The following is a 20,637-nucleotide window of genomic DNA, read 5'->3' on the forward strand; positions in this document are numbered from 1 at the left end:
AGGTTCACAGGAAGGAAATGGTTCCTCGACAATCAGGGAATGTGCAGTATTCCCGTAAGGGGATGTGTCTGCCGGGGCTGCCCCACAGTGATGGGATGCACCAGCCACTTCCTCCACTTTCGCATGGTCTGAAAGGAAGTCTTATCCAGCAAGAAACCAAGGCTGAAAAGGAAATCAGTCGGGAATAAAGCAAAGCAAATAAAGACAAGGAAGGGAGAAGACAGAGATGGAAAAGACACGCCAGTCAGAAAAGAGCCTCCACACTGTACTTGATGGAACTCCCCATTAAGTACTTTGAGAGGAAGTCACTTGAAATCAAACACATGCACCCCCGTGGCTGTTCAGGAGTCCGTTTTCACAAGAAAGACAAACACCAAAAAAAAAAGAAAGAAAGAAAGAGAGGGAGAGAGGGAGGGAGGGAGGAAGAGGGAAGGAGAGAAAGGAAGAAAGGAAGGAGGGAAGAAAGAAGAAACTCAGGTGGGATAGCCGTGGCAGATATAAACTTGATCACTCTGACCTCTAGCTGCACAGAACACGTATATTTGGAGCTCAGGGTCAGCCCAGGACCAGTGAGACTGACCACATAGCACACTCTGTCCAGGGCGTCTTCATGCCTCACGCCTGAGTGTGCAATCAACCACCCGACCTGGGCTCTGGTGACAGGCGGGTGTGACTCAGAGCCACAGGATGTTTGGAGCGCCTGCCCATGGGGCTGAAGCTGGTGCGTCCCACCGGCTTTGAGTTGACGGCCACAGAAGGGACCTGGGCTCCCATGGACGAAGGAAGGACTGCCCTCCCTCCCACTCCCCTGGATAAGCTCCGCCCTCCCACATGGGGAGCATGCGCAGTGCATGCCCTCCCGCAGGGGGCCCTCTGGGATCTTCCTCTCCACGTGCACGCTGTCCACCGCCCCCCTCCCCCACACACACACCGCCCTGAGACCTCCGCCACCCCTGGAAGGCGGATGCAGCCAGCTGTGCTTCCATTCCTGCCATCAGCAGAGTCCTGCCTCTGTTCAGGGGTGGGCGGTGCACATCCCAGGCCCCTCCGGCCTCTGCCCCGCCGTCCTCGGGCCACACAGCACCTCTCTGTCCTTTGCGGCAGGATCCACCGCACAGACTGAAGGAGGTTCTGTTTCCTTCCCGGAGTTTGTTGCTGTCCCGTTGGCAGACGCACAGACCTTTCCTTAGGCCCCGCCGAGCCCCAGGGTATAAAGCCGTCTTGTGCAGGGACTCAGAAAGACCATTTCCCCCCAAAACCACGTGGATGAATGGCAGCTCGTTTACAGACCCCGAGTGAAAAGCACATTTGTTCTTGGACAAGATGTGTGTATGTGATAAACTCAGAGACGTGTATTAATATCTACCTCTCTCCAGAAGTGACAGCCTGCGCACACAAGCATTAGCTTCCCAATGAACAGAAACAACCACACAGAATTCCTGCGTTATGGCCCTGTCCTGACCCAGGATAGTCGAATTTTTATCTTCAAGCCATATCAGTAAACGAAGTTTATTGCATCCATCAAGCCCTCAGCCACTGCAGGCACCCTGGACTGTACACCCTGGGGGGACTCAGGATGGAGAAAAGCAGGATACTGGTCCCAGGTAGCTACGGTGCCTATCAAAAAAGTGATTTCCTATCTTTAGCATCTTCCCATCCATAGAAAAGTGCTAAATTCATTAACTTGAGATGTCTGTTTTTCTTTCATTAACAGTAACCTTCCAACTATCTTATTTTTTGTTGCAAAAAAAGGCCTCTGTACCCTGGCTCCTCCCTGACCTCTTGGAAGAAGCCCGTCAGAGCCATCTGAGAGGCCACCTCCCTGGCTTAAGTCCTCAGCAAGTCCACGGAATAAAACATAATTCTCAATTCTTAGGCTGTGCATTTTTCTTCAGTCAACAAACACAAACGAAGTTTGAAATCATTGTAGGCACAAAATAAAACCATAGTTTAAGAGTTATTTAGTGAGTCTAGTTATATTTATACTCCTGAGAAATAGGAGAGCCCAGCTCATAAGACCTCGAAATTCCCTCCTAAAAAAGAGCAAACCCAAGTGAAAACTCTAAAATAATGTTAAGAGAGGAAAAAAAAAAAACTTAGAAAAGAAAAAAAAAATCAAGGCATTAAAAAAAAAAGAGGTGCATGTGTGCTGTGTGGATTATTTATAGACACTATTAAAAGGATAAACTGAAATAAGCTAGTCATGGGGCCAAAGTCACTTAAGTAATTACTTCCACTTCCATCAAAATTAATTTATTATTTTTGCAATTACAAAAGCAGTTCATTCTCAGCCTGAAAGGCCAGCTTTAAAGCAGCTGCACGCCTCCAACCCGTCACTATCATTTAACAAACTTAACGTAACCGTGACCATTGCGGTCCGAAGGGGCCCGTTTTATCTAAAAACTACATTTCCCCGCAACCGCCGGCACGCCCACCTCCCGCTCGCTCCCGCAGCGCGCGTGCTCGCTGCCGCCGTCGGCGGGCACGCACTGCGCATGCTCCTCCGTTGTACCGCGCCCTGTCCGCGCACAATGCCCGGTCTCCGACTAGCTCCCGGCGAGCACGCACTGCTCATGCTCGACCGACGGGCCTCCCGAGCGCCGCCACTACAGGCATGCACTGTAGTGCCCAACAGACCAGCCAACTAACCCCGCCCATCCCGGCGAGATCGCACCGCCCATGCTTGCACTTCCGCGGACATAAGGGCACGTGGCTGGTGCGGGCCCCACCCCAAGAAAACCTAAAAGCTGAAAGACATGGGGTGGGGTGCCCGCCATCCCCCGCCCCCGCTCCAGCTCCTGAGCGCCCTCCAGCCCACCGAAGCGCCCCAGCACAGCCGCGGCTGGAGTCGTAGGCGCCGATGGGCGGCGCCGTGATGATGCCGCGCGTCACGGTGACGCACAACATAAGCGACCTTCTTTGGGAGCGTAGCTGGCGCGCCCGTTTTGAAGCTGCCCTGAGTTGGGCGGGCCGCGCCGCGGTCCGGCCTTCCGCCTCCGCCGGGCTCCCGAGTCCGCGCAGCCCCTGGGCGGGGCGCCGCCGTACCCCTTGACCCCTGACCGATGACCCCGGGCCTCGACGCCCGCCGGGCAGTTGATGCCACACCAGACCCCGGGCCCGCCACGCCCGCCGGGCCGCTGCCTCCTCACCGGGCCCCGGGCGCGCCACGCCCGCCGGGCCGGGCGACTTCACCCGGGACCACGGGTCCGGGACCCCCGTGGGGCTCGTCCCCTCCGGCGGCCATCGCCTACTACGCGGAGATCCATTCAGGCCGGACTTCGGTCCCGGCTCCAGGCACCTGTGCAGGAGGAAGGAGTCCCCCTGGAAGGAGGGGCCGAGCCCCGGAGATGCCGCCCGGCAAAGTCCTGCAGCCCGTCCTGAAGATGAAGGTGGACGAGCTCTTCCTGTGCTGGCTCAGCGAGTCCAGCACGCAGGCAGTACTCCAAGACTGCTTGCAGAGGATCAAGATGCCCGGGGGGCCCGAGGGGGTCGGGGGAGACTCAGGACAGCCCGGGCCCCCGTTCGCAGCCCCGGCCCTCGCCTGCAGGCCGCGCGGGTTGGATAGCCCAGTGGCGCCCAGCCCGTCCCCCGCGTCCACCGCTCTCCCCCTGGGAGCCGCCTCTAGTGCCCGGAGTGGACCACCTGTTCGAGGGCCTCGTCGATCCGCAGGGACGAGAGTAGTAAGTTACTCTTCCTTCTAACGCCTGCGGAGGTAACTCGGGTCGCCTACCGACGTGTAGCTGAGGGTGGTCGAAGATGCTGGAGGAATGTCAGGCGTGAAAGCGCTTGCACGTCTAGTCTCTTCCCCCTGCCAAGAAAGTCTCGCACACAGAAAAATGTTGTCTTTGACAGATTCCCAAGTTGGTCGTCATTCTGGAGTTTGTTTCCGGTTGGTTTTAGTTATCCATGGCTCAGCTTCTTCTATTCTGCCTAGCTTCTGAACCTAGAGGTTTTATGCTCCATTTATCTACAATAAGGACAGCTGGACAGCAGTATATTTAATTTTTTTAAAAAGGTGCTTTTTGATATTTAATACTGTGTCGGTTAAAAGTAATAAAGCGTCTCCAGGTGTTACGGAAAAACGTATGGTTGCTGCATATCGTACCCCTAGCATACGCCTAAGCCTGAAGGAGTGTGACTGTTCCACTGGGACTTGCTGATGACATTTAAGTTTTTTCGGTTGAGCCCGCATCCATCCCATCAGCAGCGCTGAGCATATCAGGAGGAGGGACTTCCCCCGTCACTTAGTCTGCTGGTTTCCCAGAGGTGTTAGGGACGGGGGTGGGGGTGGGGGTGGGGGCTTGTTCTTAACCCTTGATTTTTTTTTTTTTTTTTTTTTTTTCTTTTTGCGGTATGCGGGCCTCTCACTGTTGTGGCCTCTCCCGTTGCGGAGCACAGGCTCCGGATGCGCAGGCCCAGCGGCCATGGCTCACGGGCCCAGCCGCTCCGCGGCATATGGGATCCTCCCAGACCGGGGCACGAACCCGTATCCCCTGCATCGGCAGGCGGACTCTCAACCACTGCGCCACCAGAGAGGCCCCTAACCCTTGATTTTTGAAGAGTCCAGTTTGTGGGGGGTTAGTTCACGTACAGTGAATGGTGCCTATAGGTGTGTGGGCCGGTCGTCACACATGTGGACACACCACGGAGCAGAGCGCTTCCCGCCCCCAGGGCCCCGCGCGCGCCTCGCCCCAGGCAGCCACTCCGGCTCCCAGGATCTGTCTGAGGTGCTTGCCGCCGTGCGGCGGGCCCTGCTTCCCTCTCCCTGCCGAGTAGGGTCCCGTTGCGTGGATGGACCACAGCCTGATTGTCACTTTAGCACTGGAGGCCACTCGAGCTGTTTCTGCGTGTGCTTCTCATGAATGAAGCTGCTGAGAACCTCGTGTGGACGGGTGTTTGCATCTCTCTTGGATGAATGACCTCGGAGTGGAATTGCTGGGCTGTGCGCTGTGTGTGTGTTTAACTTAAAAAAACAAAAAAACCTGAAAAGCCTCCAAAGCCCGTACACTGTTCTGAGGCAGGTGTCACGTCCCGTTTCCCCAGCCGTGCGTGCGGGTCCTCGTCCACGCCTCCCCGGCACTGGCTGTCCTTAGACTTCTACTTCAGCCGTCCCGGCGGGCGTGTTGTGTGTCATGGTTTTATCTGCATTTCCCTGTTTTCTGGTGACGGCGAGCATCTTTTCATCGCGTATCAGCCATTGTGCACCGTCTGTCCAAATCTGCTGCCCCTTTTGAAAACGGGGTATTTCTCTGTCATTGAGTTGTAAGGGCTCTTTATGTAGAATCTGGGTGCGGCTCCTTTATGAGACACATGTTTTCACATATTTCTCCTCAGTCTTTGGCCCGTTTTGTCATTTGTTTAACATGTGTTTTGAAAGCAAAAGCTGTTAGTTTTTTGATTCTTTCAATTTTATTCTTTTATGGTTCTTATTTATTACATCCGATCTACGAAATATGTGCCTATCCCAAGCTCTCAGGATTATCTGCTCTCTTCCTTCTAAAAGCTTCCTGGTTTTCACTTTTGCATTTAAATTTCTGATCCATTTCATGTAAGTTTCTGCATGTGGTGTAAGATATCCAGGTACACAGCAGTTTTGAAATCTATCATTTTCCCATTGAGTTGCATTGTCTGAAATCAATTGACCGTATGCGTCTGGGTCTATTTTCTCATCCCTAACCCACTGATCTGTGTTTGTGTTCTCACTCTGGGGTGCTTTGTAGACTAACATGTGGAAAGTGGGTGGTGTACAGCCAACTCTGTTCTTTTGAAACAGCTCTGGCTATGCTGACATTCGCATTTCCACCTAACATTGAGAATCAGCTTATGAACTTGTACAAAAAAGGCCTATTGGCATTTTGATTGGGATTGCAGTGAATCTGTAGAACAATTGGGTGTAACTGATACCCCAAAACAGTTGAGTTTTCCAGCCCATGAGCTCTGGATGTTTTTCCATTTACTTACGTGTCCCATAATTTCTCTCAGCAATGTTGTGTGCATACAGGTGTCACACCTCCTTGGTTAAATTTATTATCCATCTATTTAGATCTTTCTCTGCAGCCGTTTTGTAGTTTTGGGGGTATCCAGTTAACCATTGATTCCCTCAGGACATGTGACCATGTTCTAGGTTAGAAGTGCGTTCCTTGGAGACACGCTCGTGGGTACGTGCAGATGCGTGTACACACAGCAGGCACGTGTGTTTACTTTGACGCGTCCTTAGATTTTCCAGCAGATGTGTTGGAGACAGAAAGGACCTGGAAGTCCTCAGAGCAGAAGGTCAGGATCCTGAGAGCATGTCTGACGGGAGCCTTGAGTTTGCCCGGTGACCGTGACTTCACAGAGGGGCTGAGCTTGGCCACGTTGCATTCTGTGGATCTCTTAGTGAAGAACGATTTCTGGTTTTCGTAGTTGGCATCAACGAGAATCTTTGTGCAGGAAGGAGGGGAAATATTGAGAACTTTTAATCACTGGTCAGGAGTTTGCCACATTGAAGCGGTGCGAACCTAGACGCCCTCCGTTCTCTTCCTGACGAGTGGAACCTGGAGGTTTCTCGCGATCACGTGGTGGGGGGGTGTGCGTGATCTTGTCCTGTCTTCTCGGGCCTCCCAAACAGGGCCCGGCACCTGCAGCCTGCATGTGCCCGCCAAGGGCACCTCATTTGGTACCCGGCGTCCACCTGGGTGCTGCCTGGGCCGCCACTCCTGTTCCTGACTGGCCACAGAGAGGGCTCCATGAGGAGCCTGAGGGGCCTGAGATGCAGATTGGCCACAGCCCACTCCCCAGCGATGGTGGGTATCGCCTCGCCCCCAAGCCCTCAGCTCCCCCAAAGCTGCCTGTGGGCCCCCCGTGGACCAGCTTCCCCAGGCCTTGTCCAGGCTGCTGGGTCGAAAGGGGCCGACTTGAGGCTCGGCCACTGGATGGCCACTGAGGCCTGGGTGGGGGAACACTACATGGCAGAACCCAGTCCAGGGGAGCCTGGTTCAGAGGATGTGGTTCAGGGGCCCTGGTTCAGTCCTGGTTCAGTCCTGATTCAGGGGCCCTGGTTCAGTCCTGGTTCAGTCCTGGTTCAGGGGCCCTGGTTCAGGAGCTGTGTTTGACTCCTTGCTCTGGGGTCCTGGTTCAATCTGGTTCAGTCCTGGTTCAGGGCCCTTGTCTGGTCGGGTTCAGGAGTCCTGGTTCAGTCCTGGTTTAGCTTGGCTCAGGAGCATTGGTTCATGGCCCGTGTCCAGTCCTGGTTCAGGAGACCTGGTCCAGTCCCGGTTCAGAGGCTCTGGCTTAGTCTTGGTTCAGGGGCCCTGATCCAGTCCTGGTTCAGACCTGGTTCAGGAGTCTTGGATCAGTCTTGGTTTAGGAGCCCTGGTTCACGAGACCTGGTTCAGGGCTCTGGTTCAGTCCTGGTTTAGGGCCCTGCTTCAGTGGTCCTGGCTCAGCCCTGGTTTAGTTCTGGTTCAGGAGGGTGCTGGAGCTGAAGCCGGGGGGCGTCTCCATGGGTTCCCCGTAGAGCAGGCGCCTTCAGCCTGGGCCTCTGTTATCCCCAGGGCCCCACCAAGGCAGAACGCGCCCATCATGTTGCCCCACGTGGGATGGGACCTTTGAGTGGGGCTTGTAGGGGGCAGCATCAGGGCCCTCCCCACCCCGGAGGACTCACCTGCACAGTCGCCGGTGGTGTGTGCCTCCAGGGGGAGTCCTCATGGCGGCGCCTCAGAGCCCAGGGCCTCAGGAGCTGGGTTAGTGACTGTCTAGAGCAGAGCTGTGTACCACCCCTCAGCCCTGTTTGTGACAGAATTGCCTAGGATTTACACTTGTTTCTTTGGAGCATTCATTTTCTCAGCACTCTAGGCAGTACTGTGCGGGTCTCAGGTCAGCGTCAGACTCAGGGGGTCTTTCAGAGCCTTGAAGGGCAATCTGGGAACAGGTCCAGAGCAGAGAGCGCTATGGGATCCTCTGTGAGTGTTGTGACCTGGTGACCTGCTTGGCGGAGCTGATGACATCCTTCAGGAGGGCCCTGGGGACAGACGGATGCAGGGACAGATGAGACGGTCTTCGGGACAGGTGGGCCGTGGACGGGAGAGTCCTGAGGCTGGACGGATGCGTGGGTGTCCTGCGGACAGGTGGGCCGTGGACGGGAGAGTCCTGAGGCTGGACGGATGCGTGGGTGTCCTGCGGACAGGTGGGCCGTGGACGGGAGAGTCCTGAGGCTGGACGGATGCGTGGGTGTCCTGGGGACAGGTGGGCCGTGGACGGGAGAGTCCTGAGGCTGGACGGATGCGTGGGTGTCCTGGGGACAGGTGGGCCGTGGACGGGAGAGTCCTGAGGCTGGACGGATGCGTGGGTGTCCTGGGGACAGGTGGGCCGTGGACGGGAGAGTCCTGAGGCTGGACGGATGCGTGGGTGTCCTGGGGACAGGTGGACAGGTGCAAGGGAGGCCCGTGAAAACAGCTGCTGAGCCCCTTTCCAGAATTCCAGTTTCGGGGGCTGCGGTGGTGGTGGAATTTGCGTCTCTGCCCCGTTCCAGGGTCTGCTGCTGGGAACCCCTGGGAGGACCCGTGCTCGGAGCAGTGGGGACAGTCAGTCAGTGCAGGGGACGGGGGGGGGGGGCTCTGGGGAGGCACTTCGGACCCCGCAGGAGGACCGGGGCCCTGCCGTCTACACAGTCTTCACCTTGGCTGGGAAGTGGCGTCGCCGCAGGAGGCGCGGCTGGAGGGGCCGGCGCGCGTGACTGCGGCGGGAGCTGGGCCGACGCGCGCGCGTGCGCCGCCTCTGGTCCGCGCGGTTAGGACGGGACCGTCAGCTCCCTGCGGGGAAGCTGTGGAGCAGGGGCCCTGGGCGCTCGGAGCCGCTGTGCTCACGCCACGAGCGGGCCTGCGGGGGGGCCACGGCGGAGGCGTCCGTGCTTTCGGAAGTAGGCCCGTGGTGCTCCCACGTTGGAACGTGTCTGTCCGAGTGACGCTGTGCCGTTTCTGGAGTCTGTGCTTTTCAGGATTAGGTGGAAGTTGAGCTGCCGGTGCCCCGAGACCAGCTGCCAGCACAGAGCCCGGGGGGCCAGTGAGTGTGTCGGTCTGCGGCCACAGCACCACTGCTCACCCGGCGGCCGCGTGCGCCACGTTTCTGGTTGTTGCGGTTGGGGGAGGGGCCCCGGCATCTGGGGTGGAGACCAGGGCTGCCCCCGACCCACCCCCCGCCCCGCAGACAGTCGTCCACCCACCGTGCGCACAGCGCCGAGGCCGAGGTCTGCTCGGGAGGCCGGCTGGCCGGTCCCTTCACGATGTCACCTCCTTGCCCCGGGCTGCAGTGTCCTGACGAGCACAGAGCCAGCAGAGCCTGTGGTGGGTCAGAGGTCAGACCCCGCTGTCACGGCTCCTTGTTTGCCTGCTCTTAACAGCGTGGTTAGGCTCGGGTGTCCAGGAAGGCGCGGTCCCACAGGAAGCCTGTCCACGCAGACGTGTTCCAAGAGTACGTTTGCGTGCTGAAGAGCACTTCGTGTCCCGACACGGGCTGTTGGTACGGACGCGTGTGTAATTAGACCGGGACGAAAGGAGGAGGTTTCCGGAGCGCCCTGGATCAGAGTCTTCTGGGCAGAGTTCGCGTTTCAGGGGCCGGGTGCGACCGTTCTGGGTCCCCACCGGGGGAAGGCGGCAGGGTCCCCGTGGATGCTCCCCCTGCACCCGCCGGGGCCAGAGTGGTGGTTGTCTCGCATGTGGGGGGTCGGGGGCAGCATTTGGGCCTGGGAACGGCTCCCGGGCTGTGCTGCGTGTCCTGCCAGCCTGACCACCCACCGTGCACCTCTTCATCCCCTGGAGCCACCTGCTTCGCGTCTGTCTGCTTTGCAGCCCCAGGGAGGTGGGGCTGGGCCTTCCCTGCTCCTTGCCTCTTGCAGGTGCCCCATCAGTGGTCCTGGAAGAAGGAAGCACCTTTGCAAGGCTGTGCTGGAAGGGAGAGTGAGGACGCGTGGTGCACGGGTCCCTGAGGATCCCCGGGGCCCCAGGAGAAGGGACGCAGGGGGGTCCTGGAGGACGCTTGCTGGGGAGGATGGCGGAGCTCTGGGGGTGGCACCAGCACCTAGCTGGGCACCCAGGAGGGGGTCAGAGGCAACGGAACGGGGCTCCTCAGGATACAGAGGCCAGGGGCTGAGGGGAGGGTTGGGGGGCTGCACGAGGAGGTGGGTGCAGGGTCTCCAGGAGGACGTGGGTGCCGTGGTCTCCATGAGGAGGTGGGGGGCAGCTGCTGGTCCTTGGACTTGCAGGGCTGCCTGTGGCTGATGGGGTCCTCTCAGGCCTGCAGCTGCAGGGCTCTGTTGCCTCCCTGGGTGGAGGTCCTGGCTGACTGTGACCTGGGCTTCTCCAACTGCCACAGAGTGGCTGGCAAGTGCTGTTCCCAGTGTGTCAGCCGCGTCTCCGCTTTGAAGTGGGGTGGCCTGGTGTCGGTAGCGTCGTGTGCTGGAGGGTGCTGCAGGTCACCGGGCTGTGCAGAGCTGCGGCAGACCATCCAGGGCAGAGCTGTAGTGTCCCTCTGGCTGGCCGAGAGTGGATGGCTTAGTTTTGGAGATGCGGTGCCCTTCCATTTAGGGTTCCAGGGACGTTAATAGTTGTGCACAAACCCTCTCCCGCCTTAGCCACCCCGAGGCAGCCAGGGCTCTCAACAACGTCCATAGCAGTCCGAGGTCTCCTCTGCAACTGCAGGCGGACTTTTACCAGCTGCGTTCTCGTGTCCTTCATCCCATAAAGCTCACCGAGTTCAAGCGCGTGCTTCTGCACCCCATCTCCTTGCTGAGCACTGCTCCCTGAGCGGGGCTGCCTCGCATTGTGTCTGCTGGACCCTGGGCCTGTCCTGGGCTTTGAGCTCACGGGTATCGTGCTGAGCACATTCGCCCGTGAGTCCTCGTGAGGACCATGTCTGCACTCACCTTAGGGACGGGCCTAAGGAGGAATCGCTGAGTTTTATGGCACATGTGCATTTTGCTGTTGAAGAGACTGTCAGATTGCCTTCCAAAGGGCTGCGCGGTTGGTGTTCCTGCCCCATCCTGACCAGCCCTGGGTATCGCCAGGCCTCTGACCTGCCCCGTTCTGGAATGTGGGCCTCTGGGGGCACCTCTGCGGCTTTATCTGCGTTTCCCTGGTGACGGTGATGTTGGGCTTTTTTGCTGAAGTGTCCGTTCAGATCCTCTACCATTTTCCCCACTGGGTCGTTGGTTTTCTTATTCACTTGGTAAGTCCTGTGTGTATGCTGGATACAACTCCTTTATCACGTACAGGATCTGCAAATTGTCTTCCTAGTGAATGACTTCTCTTATGTTCCATTTCTTCTACCTCTTTTATCAAGATATAGTTGACACGCAGCACTTCCTAAGTTTAAGGTGTACAGCGTAATGATTAGACTCGCGTAATGGTGAAATGCTGACCAGGATAAGTATAGTTCGTTATCTCATATAGATACAACATTAAAGATATATAAAAAAAAGATACCTTTTCTTTTGCTGTGATGAGAACTCCTAGGATTTACTCTTAACAACTTCCATATATAGCGGTGCTAATTATTTTTACCATGTTGTGCATTACATCCCTAGTACACAGGTATCCCTTAACTGGAAGTTTGTATCTTTTGACCTCCTCATCCAATTCCCTCCTCACACCTGCACTTCCTCTAGTAAGGAATCTGATCTCTTTTGCTATGAGTGTTTGTTTTGAAGTATAATTGACCTATAAAACTATGTTCTTGTTCTACAAGATAGTGATTTGGCATTTCTATACATTTCAATGAATCTAGTAATGATATGTCACTCTACAAAGATGTTACATAATTACTGTTTCCCACACTGTACATTTATACCCTTGACTCATTTATTTTGCAACTGGAAGTCTGTATCTCAGTCTCCTTCACCTTCTCTTATATTCTTATTAGTGTTTCCTGAAGCAGAAAAGTTTTTAATTTTGATGACGTCCAATTTATTGCTTATTTGATGTTCCCAAAAGTATAGTCCATAATCTAAACAATCTTTGTCATACCCTAGGGTAGATAGGTTTTCTCCTGTGTCTCCTCTAGAACTTTTCCAAATTTCGCTTTTATGCTTAGACTTATGGTCTCGTTCAGGTTAATTTCTGTGTGTAGTCTGAGGTAAGTTTCGAAGCGTGCTTTTTTGTACGTGATTACTCAATTGCTGCAGCGTCGCTTTCTGAAATGACTTCCCATTGAATTGTGCCGGCGCCTTTGCCGGAAGTCCCGTGTCCGCAGGTGTCTGGATGGTTCCTGGACCTTCTGTCCTGCGCCTGTGAGCACCTGTGCGTGCGCTGCAGGTCGCTGTGCAGGCCGCCCCGCGTTCTGGTGAGCTGAAACCAGCACCCTGCCCACCCCGGTGCACGGCTGTTGGGATGGCTTTTCTGGGTGCTTTTTGCTGCCGTAGATGTTTAGAATCATGGTGCCAAGTTCTACACAAAAAGGCGGCTGAGGTTTAGATCAAGGCCACGTTGTCTGCAGACCCTGTGGGGCAGTGGCCGCCCGGCAGTGCGGGTCACCCGTCATGGAGGCTCCCGTCCTTGTCCGCGGGGTTTCTGGCTGGGTGGACAGGTCTTACGGTGCCTCCCCTAGACGAGTTGCTGGGGCGTTTGCTCCTTGTGCTGCTGCTGGGAGTGGAACTGTCTTCCCGGCACCTCCGCGTGCTGACTTCCGACAGCCGTGCACTTGAGTCCCCACCCTGTGAAGTCGCTGACCCGCTGATCAGTTCTGTGGTCGGTAGGTGCTCGAGGACTCTGCACCAGGGACGTGCCGGCGTGAGGGACAGCTGTCCCGCGTCACCGCTCCCGGCCGGCGTGCCTGGGACTCTCCTTCCTGCCCGACACTTCAGCTGAGGTCTCGGGGCCTGGTCAGGGGGCAGCGCTGAGAGGGGAGGTGCTCGATTTGTCCCGGCTCAGCCAGAAAGCATCCCGTCTTCCTCAGGATGACATAGATACAGGTGTTTTCATAACGCCCTCCGCAGGTTGAGGAAGCTACCCTGTATATTTAGTTGGTTGGGAACTGTTAACATGAATGGGTGTTGAATCTTGTCCAGTTCTTTATGATCACGTGATGTTTTCTCACTTGATCTGTGGGTGTTAACCAACCTTGCTTCCTTGGATGAATCCACTGATCCCAGCTGATGATCTCGCACGCTGCTGGGCTCTGAGGGCTCCCGTGTTGTGAGATCAGTGTGTCTGTGGTCGGGGGACACCCGTCTCCCACCTTCTGTGTGATGTCCTTGGCCGTGGTGTCAGGGGGATGCTGGCCTCCCAAGAGGAGCTGGGAATGGTTACTCCTTGCTCTGTTTTCTGTAAGAGTGTTCAATGTCGGTATCATTTTTTCCTTAAAATGCTCTATAGAATCTAGGCAGGGGGTGAATCTGGTTTCCGTTCCTCTTTTGTCTGGAAGCAGAAGTTTCACCGTCACTGTTGAAAGATACCTCCCTGGGTGTCGAGTCCCAGACCACAGAGCCCGTTTGAACAAACGTCAGATCCTTTCCGTCCTACAGACAACACGCTGTCGTCACAGAGCAGCGTAGAGGTCAGCGCTGTCAGATAAGTCCAGAAACTTAAGAACAGACTTCCAGAAAACTCCTTCGCCAGAGGGGAAGCGCCGTGAGCCTTCTGAGATCGCTCAGACCACACGAGGAGGCTGGCACTTCCTTGTCTCTGGCCGCCTCCGTCTGGGGATCTCGTGTGCACGTGGCCTGGCTGCCTCTGGGCCATTTAGGAGCTGGGGCAGGAGATGGGCCAGGGCCCAGGTGACTCTGTAGCTGGGCTGCAGAGCTAATCGTTGGGAATCGTTATTTTATCTGAATCGACGCTAAATTGTGGACAGTCCATCACGTGTTAGTTTTTCTGGCCAGCATTTGGCTCCAAGCTCAGAGAATCATGGGATGAGCAACATGCGGAGCGGGTGCTGTTGGCAGGGGTGGGCTGTTCTCTGCTGTCCCGGGGACTTCAGGCCTCCATGGAGACCCGGGGCCTCAGGGGTGCCCGTGGCCTGCTGCCAGCCCCAGGGTCTGCACCGCCGGAGTTGGGCGCCGTCCATACCGGGCGTGGCTAAGAGGAGTTTTCACGGATGTTTTGCCAGCGAGGGGCCGCCCCCTGGCCCCCGTGGCTCTTTCTGTTCCTCGTGACAGGGTCTGCAGCCTGGCTAGTGGCTCAGGTTCCGGAGCACCAAGGCCTGGGCTGAAGGAGGGGAAAGAGAGCCGGTGATGCTGTGTCTGCACGTGCCGAGCGCCCGCGTGGTTCTAGACGCTGCCTCGGTGGGTGTGCTGCTCTCAGAGCAGTGGCCGCGGGGGGCAGATGTTCCCCATCTGTGGAGCGGCCTGGAGCCGTCAGTGCTGCGCAGGATCAGCTGCCTCCCTGAGCCGGGCCCACTCCACCCCGTGGCCTGCGGCCTGTTTCCTCACCTCCTCCCTCCGTCCGGGGTCCTGCAGGTGAGCCCTTGCTCTGGGGCAGAAACGTTACTGAAGGTTGCTGGGGGTCTCGGTCTCCCTCTCTCCTGAGCTACCTTTGAGCATTGGAGGAGCTATGGATTTTTCCCCAGTTTACCTAGAAGTGGAGAAATGAGTAAAAGATTCCTTTTTTCTACTTGGGTTAAATTTCTGGTTTGTAGCCAAATTGTAAGCTACAAGCGAGGGGTCTTGGGGACTCTCTCCGTGTCGGTTTCACGCACCCTCAGCACTGCAGTTGACGCACGCGTACCAGCATCGCTACAGAAACTTAAAGCAGGAAAGTTGAGAGCTGACTTGGACACGCAGCGTCTGTGTGGCCGGGAGGCCCTGCGGGCAGCTCCTGTGCTGCCCCAGCTGCCCCTGTGCTCGTCTCTCTTGCTCAGTGCAGCAGCACCGAGCTTTGCTGTGAAAACTCACCCCTGGGCTTAGCAGCCCCTGTGTTCTCGGCAGTCTGTGTTCCCCAGTCTGTGCCAGCACGGGACCTGCGGCCATCCCGTGGGCTGGTTGGCCAGGGCCAGGGCCAGGCCCAGGGACAAGCCCAGGTCTGGGGCAGGACACATGCTCTGCCTTCCCCTGGGAGGAGCTGCATAGCAGGGGCCAGCAGTGGAGGACCTGGACAGTTTTTCAAGCTACAGGAGGAGCACCTCTGCCCTGGGGTTTGCAGGGGAAGGGGGAACAAGAGTGAACCTGCAGGTGCGGCCGTTCGTGGCAGAGGCGTAGCGCAGAGTGACAGGGCTGCGCCTGGGCCCGGAAGTCTCCCTGAGCCACTGATGACCCGCTGCCGACACCCTGAAATCAGAAGTTTGTCCTGAGCCTGGTCCCTGCCCGGAGCGTGGTATTGGGGGCCTTCCTGCGTGTTGTGTCCGGGTCTGGACGGGGCAGAGCTTAGGCCCTGTGGTCTCACACCAGCTAGGCTGGTTCTGTGGCCACGGTGTGGTGCATACACTGCCCTTGTCTGTGTGTCCGGAGAGCCAGAGGGGTCGCCAGCCAACCTCTGAAACTTTGAGGATGTTCCAGGAATGGGGAGAAGGACGGAATAGGGTAAAGAGATGGGAAAGAGGCAGAGGGGAAGGACGGAGAGAGGGCGGCCCCCTGAACAGGAGTTTGGGGCAGGGTGATGGTGCAGGTGGAAGAGGAAGCGGGTCTGAGAGGCTGCAGCCCTGCGGTCCCGGCTAGGGGACACGCCGGGACGGGCAGACCCCTGCGATCCCGGCTAGGGGACACGCCGGGACGGGCAGACCCCAGCTAGGGTTGGGACAGGATACGGACACAGTAAGAAGTCAGTGCTGGGGAGGGATGTGAACAGGCCGGGCCCCGGGGCTCCAGGGCAGCGACCCCGCGCTGCGTGATGCTGTAATGGTGGACACACGTCTCTGTGCGTTTGTCCAGACCCACGGAACGTGCACCACCACGACGCGCGCTAGGGGGGACCGCGGACTTCTGTTCACAGCAGCATCAGTATGGGGTCATCTGTGTGCTCATCGCTGTAACAGATGCAGCGCCCAGTGCGGGGTGTTTGTGACAGGGAACCTGCGCTCCGCAGGGGAAGCCCACGGGAGCTCTACTTTCTGCCCAGCGTCTCTGTAAAACAAAAACTTCCCGCCCACCCAAAAAAGTCCATTAGAGAGACAAGGAGGAGGGTGGGTGGGTGAAGTGCCTTCCGACCCCCCGGGGTCATTTCCCCAACATCTTTGTCTGGGGGCAGAGGGAAGGGAGCAGGGAAGGTCAGCTTTGGCCGGAACAGGCATTCCTGGGGTCCTGGGATTTCAGGGGTGGGACATGCAGGCCTGATCTAGACGGTATGTGGGGGGAAAGACCGCCCAGAGGTGGGGCCTGGCTCTGCTGCTGCTTCAGCCTCGTGTTAGGGGCTGAGTCGCGTGCTCTCATGGCTCACGTGACACGATAGTATGCGTCATCGGTGTCGTATTCCACACCACGCACACCATCTATGTCGTCTGCGTCCCACTATACTCTACACAGCCGTGTACGCCATGGCGAAAGCTATAAGACCCCGAGTTCCACCCCAACCCCGAGTTTTACACAAAGGCCGTCAGAGCGTCCTCTGCCGGTTAAGTGTATCTTCTCAACTCCTGAAGGGCTGGTGGGTGGCCCCTTCGTTTGGGGCCGTTTTCCCGAAGTACCAGCTCTTGGGCCGCACGTGGGCTGTCGGGCGGGCGTGGCCGGGGCGCCGGCCGCGGGCTCTGTAGCAGGTTCCTCTTAGTCCTGGACAGGCTGCCCTTGTCCGGAGAGAAGGCCCACCCTCCCAGGAGCCGGCAGGCGGCGTCTCCAGGTCCGCTGCCCTTGCCGGCCTGCCTACTGGCTGAGCTGAGGGAGGCTCTCGGCGGGAGAGCCGCCTCCGCGCGCAGCAGGCCAGCTCGGGGCCGGCGTCCGGCGCTCCGTCTTGCACCGCGGAGCACAGCCCGGGCCGCGGGAGGGGCCGCGCGTCCGCCACGCCTCCCCTGTCCCCGCCGCCGCCGCGTGCGCCCGCCCGGCCCCGCCTGAGGAATGCGCGCGCCCGAGGCCCGGCCCCCAGAGCGCCGGCCGGCGATGCATGGAGCGCGCTGAGCCCGGCCGTCTGGACCGCCCCGACCCCGCCGGCCCCGGCCAGCCGCAGCTCCAGCCCCGCGAGCGCGCCCGGCCCGGGCCCCGGCGGCCCATGCGAGCCGACATGCGGCTCCGGGACCTGTCCCTGCGCCAGGACCCCGACCTGCGGCAGGAGCTGGCCTCGCTGGCCCGCGGCTGCGACTTCGTGCTGCCCTCCCGCTTCAAGAAGAGGCTCAAGGCCTTCCAGCAGGTGCGGCAGGCGGGCGGACGGGTCCGCTGCGTCCGCGGGTTCCTCGCCGCTCTGGCGAGGTTGGGGTGGGGGGCTGCCTGGGCTCGGGGGGCTCCACCTGCGCCCGTGCGCGGCTCCCCTGGAATAGCGCCCGTGCGCGCAGAGAGCAGGTGTGCCCGTGCGGTTTGTCAGGGAAAGCGCTGTGAAGGGAGCCGCCGGCATCTCCTTTCCTGGAGTTCTAGCAGCGGATACCCCGGGCGCGGCGCGGGGCAACGTCGTGGTGGGTCTTGCGCGAGGCGGGGAGGTGTCGACCTCGGGCAGTAGGAGGCTTGGGGACTTGACCCTCCGCAGGTGCGCAGCGAGCCTCCCAGTGTCGTTGGAGCGTGTGGAGCCCTGGGTAATAACAGCGCAGCGCTGTTGGAAAGGAGAGCGCGGCTTGCCGCGAGCGCCTGCGTTGTTTTAAGGGCTTTATCGCAGGCACGTACCAGCCGGAGCGCCTGCGATGTTTTAAGGGCTTTATCGCAGGCACGTACCAGCCGGAGCGCCTTCTCCGCGGCTTCAGTGACGACTCGGCTTGTAAACATCACGGCGCTTCTCCTCAGCGCGCACAGAAGCAAACCCCGTGTCTGTGCCTCGTGTGTGCTTTGTAAATTCGTGTAAGGGGACTATGGAATTTAAAAGTCATGGCCACCTGGGATCTTTTGGCAACTGGAGGTTCTGCTGCCTTACGGATATTTGGCACGTTCATCACTTGTATTTTCGCCCAGGCGAGGAGTTAAAGGTCATCGCGTGGCCCAAAAAAAAATCACATCGAATCAAACCAGGCTGTTTGGGGTGGGAAAAAAGACCTGCTTTCTGCTGGTAGTGTAATTGGATGTTTTTCCTGGGAACATGTCTCAAATTTTACAGGGCTTCTGGTACTTTTTTGTCTGACTTCTCTCCTTCAACTTGTGAAATTCTGTCTGCAAGTGGCTGATGCTTGTATGTTTGTTGCTTGTGGAGAAGGAAAGTCTATTTAGAATCTGAACGTGGAGACCTTAAAGTGGAATCAGCTAAGGGTGATCTTCTAGAGAGGAGGTGTGATGTTTGCTGGTTACCGTTTGTGTGTGTGGCACACACATGGTGCACACAGGGTGCGCCGGGGTGTTCCCTGGATTGGGGAGCCCTCCTCCTCCCCCCACGGCGGCTGTGACTTGATCTTGGTGTATGGGGGGTCCTGGCTCCACGCAGAACTGTTCATGGAAGCCCGGTTGTTCCAGGACGCCTGTTCGTCTTACAGAATCACTTTTTGGGATACGCGATTCGCGGTTGCCTTTAAGAGGAAGAAGTTTCACGTTATGGCAGATGTGTTCCAATGACGTTTCCCACGAACGTCTGCACGTGCTGCGTGGAGTGAGTGCTTCTCAGGGGCGGGCATCGGGGGAGTGTCGGGGAGGCGAGTTTTCCTGGCTTCCTTCACCCCTTGGTGTTTGAGCGTGGACTCGGTGCAGAGCCGTGGGTGGTCGGCAGACCTCAGGGCGTGGGGAGTTGGGGGGGCGTGGGGAGATGATGGGGGCGGAGGGCAGCTGGGGAAGGTGTGGAGATGGGGGCGTGGCCGGAGAGGATGGCCTGAGGGAGGTGGGGTTGGCCTTGTGGGCAGAGGGGGACTGTGAAGGGATTGGGGGGATGCTTCGTACGTGCCGGCCCTGCTGCCAGCGTGAGGCATCCGCGCTGGACTCGGGGCCAAGGGAAGGTGTGCAGCGAGGCTGTGTCGTGCGTGGGAGGCTGTCCTGCCCCTGCGGCCCGTGTCCGCCCGCCTGCCCCGCCTGTGGCGCCCGCGCCTTGCGCGCTCTGAGCAGCCCCGCGACGTCCCTCAGACCTTGTCCCAAGCCCTCGCGGGCCTGCTATGGCCGTGCTGCCCGCCCTGTCCAAGCCGGGTCCCGACCCTCCGTCCCCCGGCGACTGACTCTCGGGCTCTGCACACACTCTCCTCCGCTGTCACTGTGCCCTGGTCCTGCTCACGCCCGTCCAGCTTCCCCGTGGGGTCCTTCAGGTGGATGCACGGGCCCCATGGGGCACCGAGAACACAGCGCAGCCGCCCCTGGAGGACAGTGCTGGGTGTTGACCTGACCTCTCCTCCACACGGTGACAGCCTGGTCTGGGGACTCTGACCGTTTCCGGACACCGCACGGGGTCACGGCGCTGCGCAGGGTGGGCCCTGAGTACCCCCTTGATCCATGCTCCCAGTACCCAGGGGTCGGACGTGGGCCCCCAGGTCCCTGAGCCCACAGATGTGACCCCTCACGCTGCCCCCCGTCCCATCCATGCCCCCAGCCCTGCCTTCCGGCCCTGTGGGCCCCAGCGTCCTCTGGCTGGGGGTGCAGACCCAGCCGACGTCTCAGGCCCCTGCCTCGTGGACGTGGAGCCCCAGCCTGTCCCCTCACGGCAGCCGCCCTGCTCGGCCCATCGCTTCGTGGGTCTGAGAGTTTGCTCTCCAGCCGCCTTTTCTCCCCTGGAAACCTCCGTGGCTCATGTGGCCCCTCGACGCCGGTCCCTCTCCTGTGGTGGCTAGAGGACTTTTGAACAAACCCACGCGCAGGGCCAGCCGTTCTCATCTTTGTTTTGGTTGGCGCCTCTGCTTTAAACTTTCACAGCTGGACTCTTGCTGTCCGTCCAGCGGGCCGTTGGCAGGTCTAGCTGGGGAGCCTGCCGCCAGCCGGTGGAGAGGGGCCCTGGGGTCGGAAGAGAAGCAGCTCTGGCCTGCACGGCCTCCCAGCCCGGTGGTGGACTCTGATGGGTGCTGTGCCCGCCCTTGTCCCTGCGCCGCCCGCCGGACTCGGCCGCTGCCCCTGGGTCTCGGCTCCGATGGGGCGGCCCGCTGGCTGCTGCCCCCGGGCTGTGCCACGCTCGCCCTGCGTCCTGCCCTGGCAGAGTCGGAGCCGCGGTCGTTTCCGCCGCCCCAGCTAGTGCGTCTGCCCGAGGGGGCGCTGGCCGTGCGAGGCTGCGTTTAGAGAAGGCTGACCTGGGCGCACACTTGTGCGGGCCCACCTCCCGGGGCCCCTGCCGCTGCGCAGGGATGGCCGTGCTTTCCCATGAGGCCGAGTTTTCAGCCCTCCTGTGTTCTGGGGGCCCCGGGCGTCTCCGTGCTGCCTGGAATCGTGATGAGTCAGGCTGCGCTGGTGGCCGTGCCGGCGACAGAAATAGCTTTTGCGAGCAGGTGTCCTCTTGACCGGTGCCCGGGTGACAGCCGGGAGGCGGGTGTCAGGCGTGTCGCTGGGAGGGAAGCTGCCCTGCTCTGGGAGCTGAGTGCCCCACCTGCTGTGTTGGCTTCTGAGAGGTGTCAGCCCTGCTTGAGAATCCTCCCTGTCTGTCTGTCTGTCTCACACACACACACACACACACACACACACGTATTTGTGCCACGTCTGCTTTCATTGTG

The 20,637-nt window shown here is 58.9% G+C and overlaps 1 protein-coding gene across 4 annotated transcripts in view; it reads left to right on the plus strand.

Annotated features, from left to right (window-relative positions):
- Positions 1-2,998: 2,998 nt before the first annotated feature.
- LOC308608454 (serine/threonine-protein phosphatase 2A regulatory subunit B'' subunit beta-like) overlaps positions 2,999-20,637 on the plus strand; it is a 56,783-nt gene continuing 39,144 nt past the window's right edge. For all 4 annotated transcript variants that reach the window (XM_081221559.1, XM_081221560.1, XM_081221562.1 and 1 more), the window contains exon 1: positions 2,999-3,680. In XM_081221559.1, coding sequence (XP_081077685.1) covers positions 3,063-3,680 — 618 coding nt within the window. In that variant the 5' untranslated portion in view covers positions 2,999-3,062. The remainder of the gene's footprint in view (positions 3,681-20,637) is intronic.

The sequence above is a fragment of the Mesoplodon bidens genome (genome assembly GCF_964165515.1).
Source record: "Mesoplodon bidens genome assembly, chromosome: X".
NCBI classification, from domain to species: Eukaryota; Metazoa; Chordata; class Mammalia; order Artiodactyla; family Ziphiidae; genus Mesoplodon; species Mesoplodon bidens.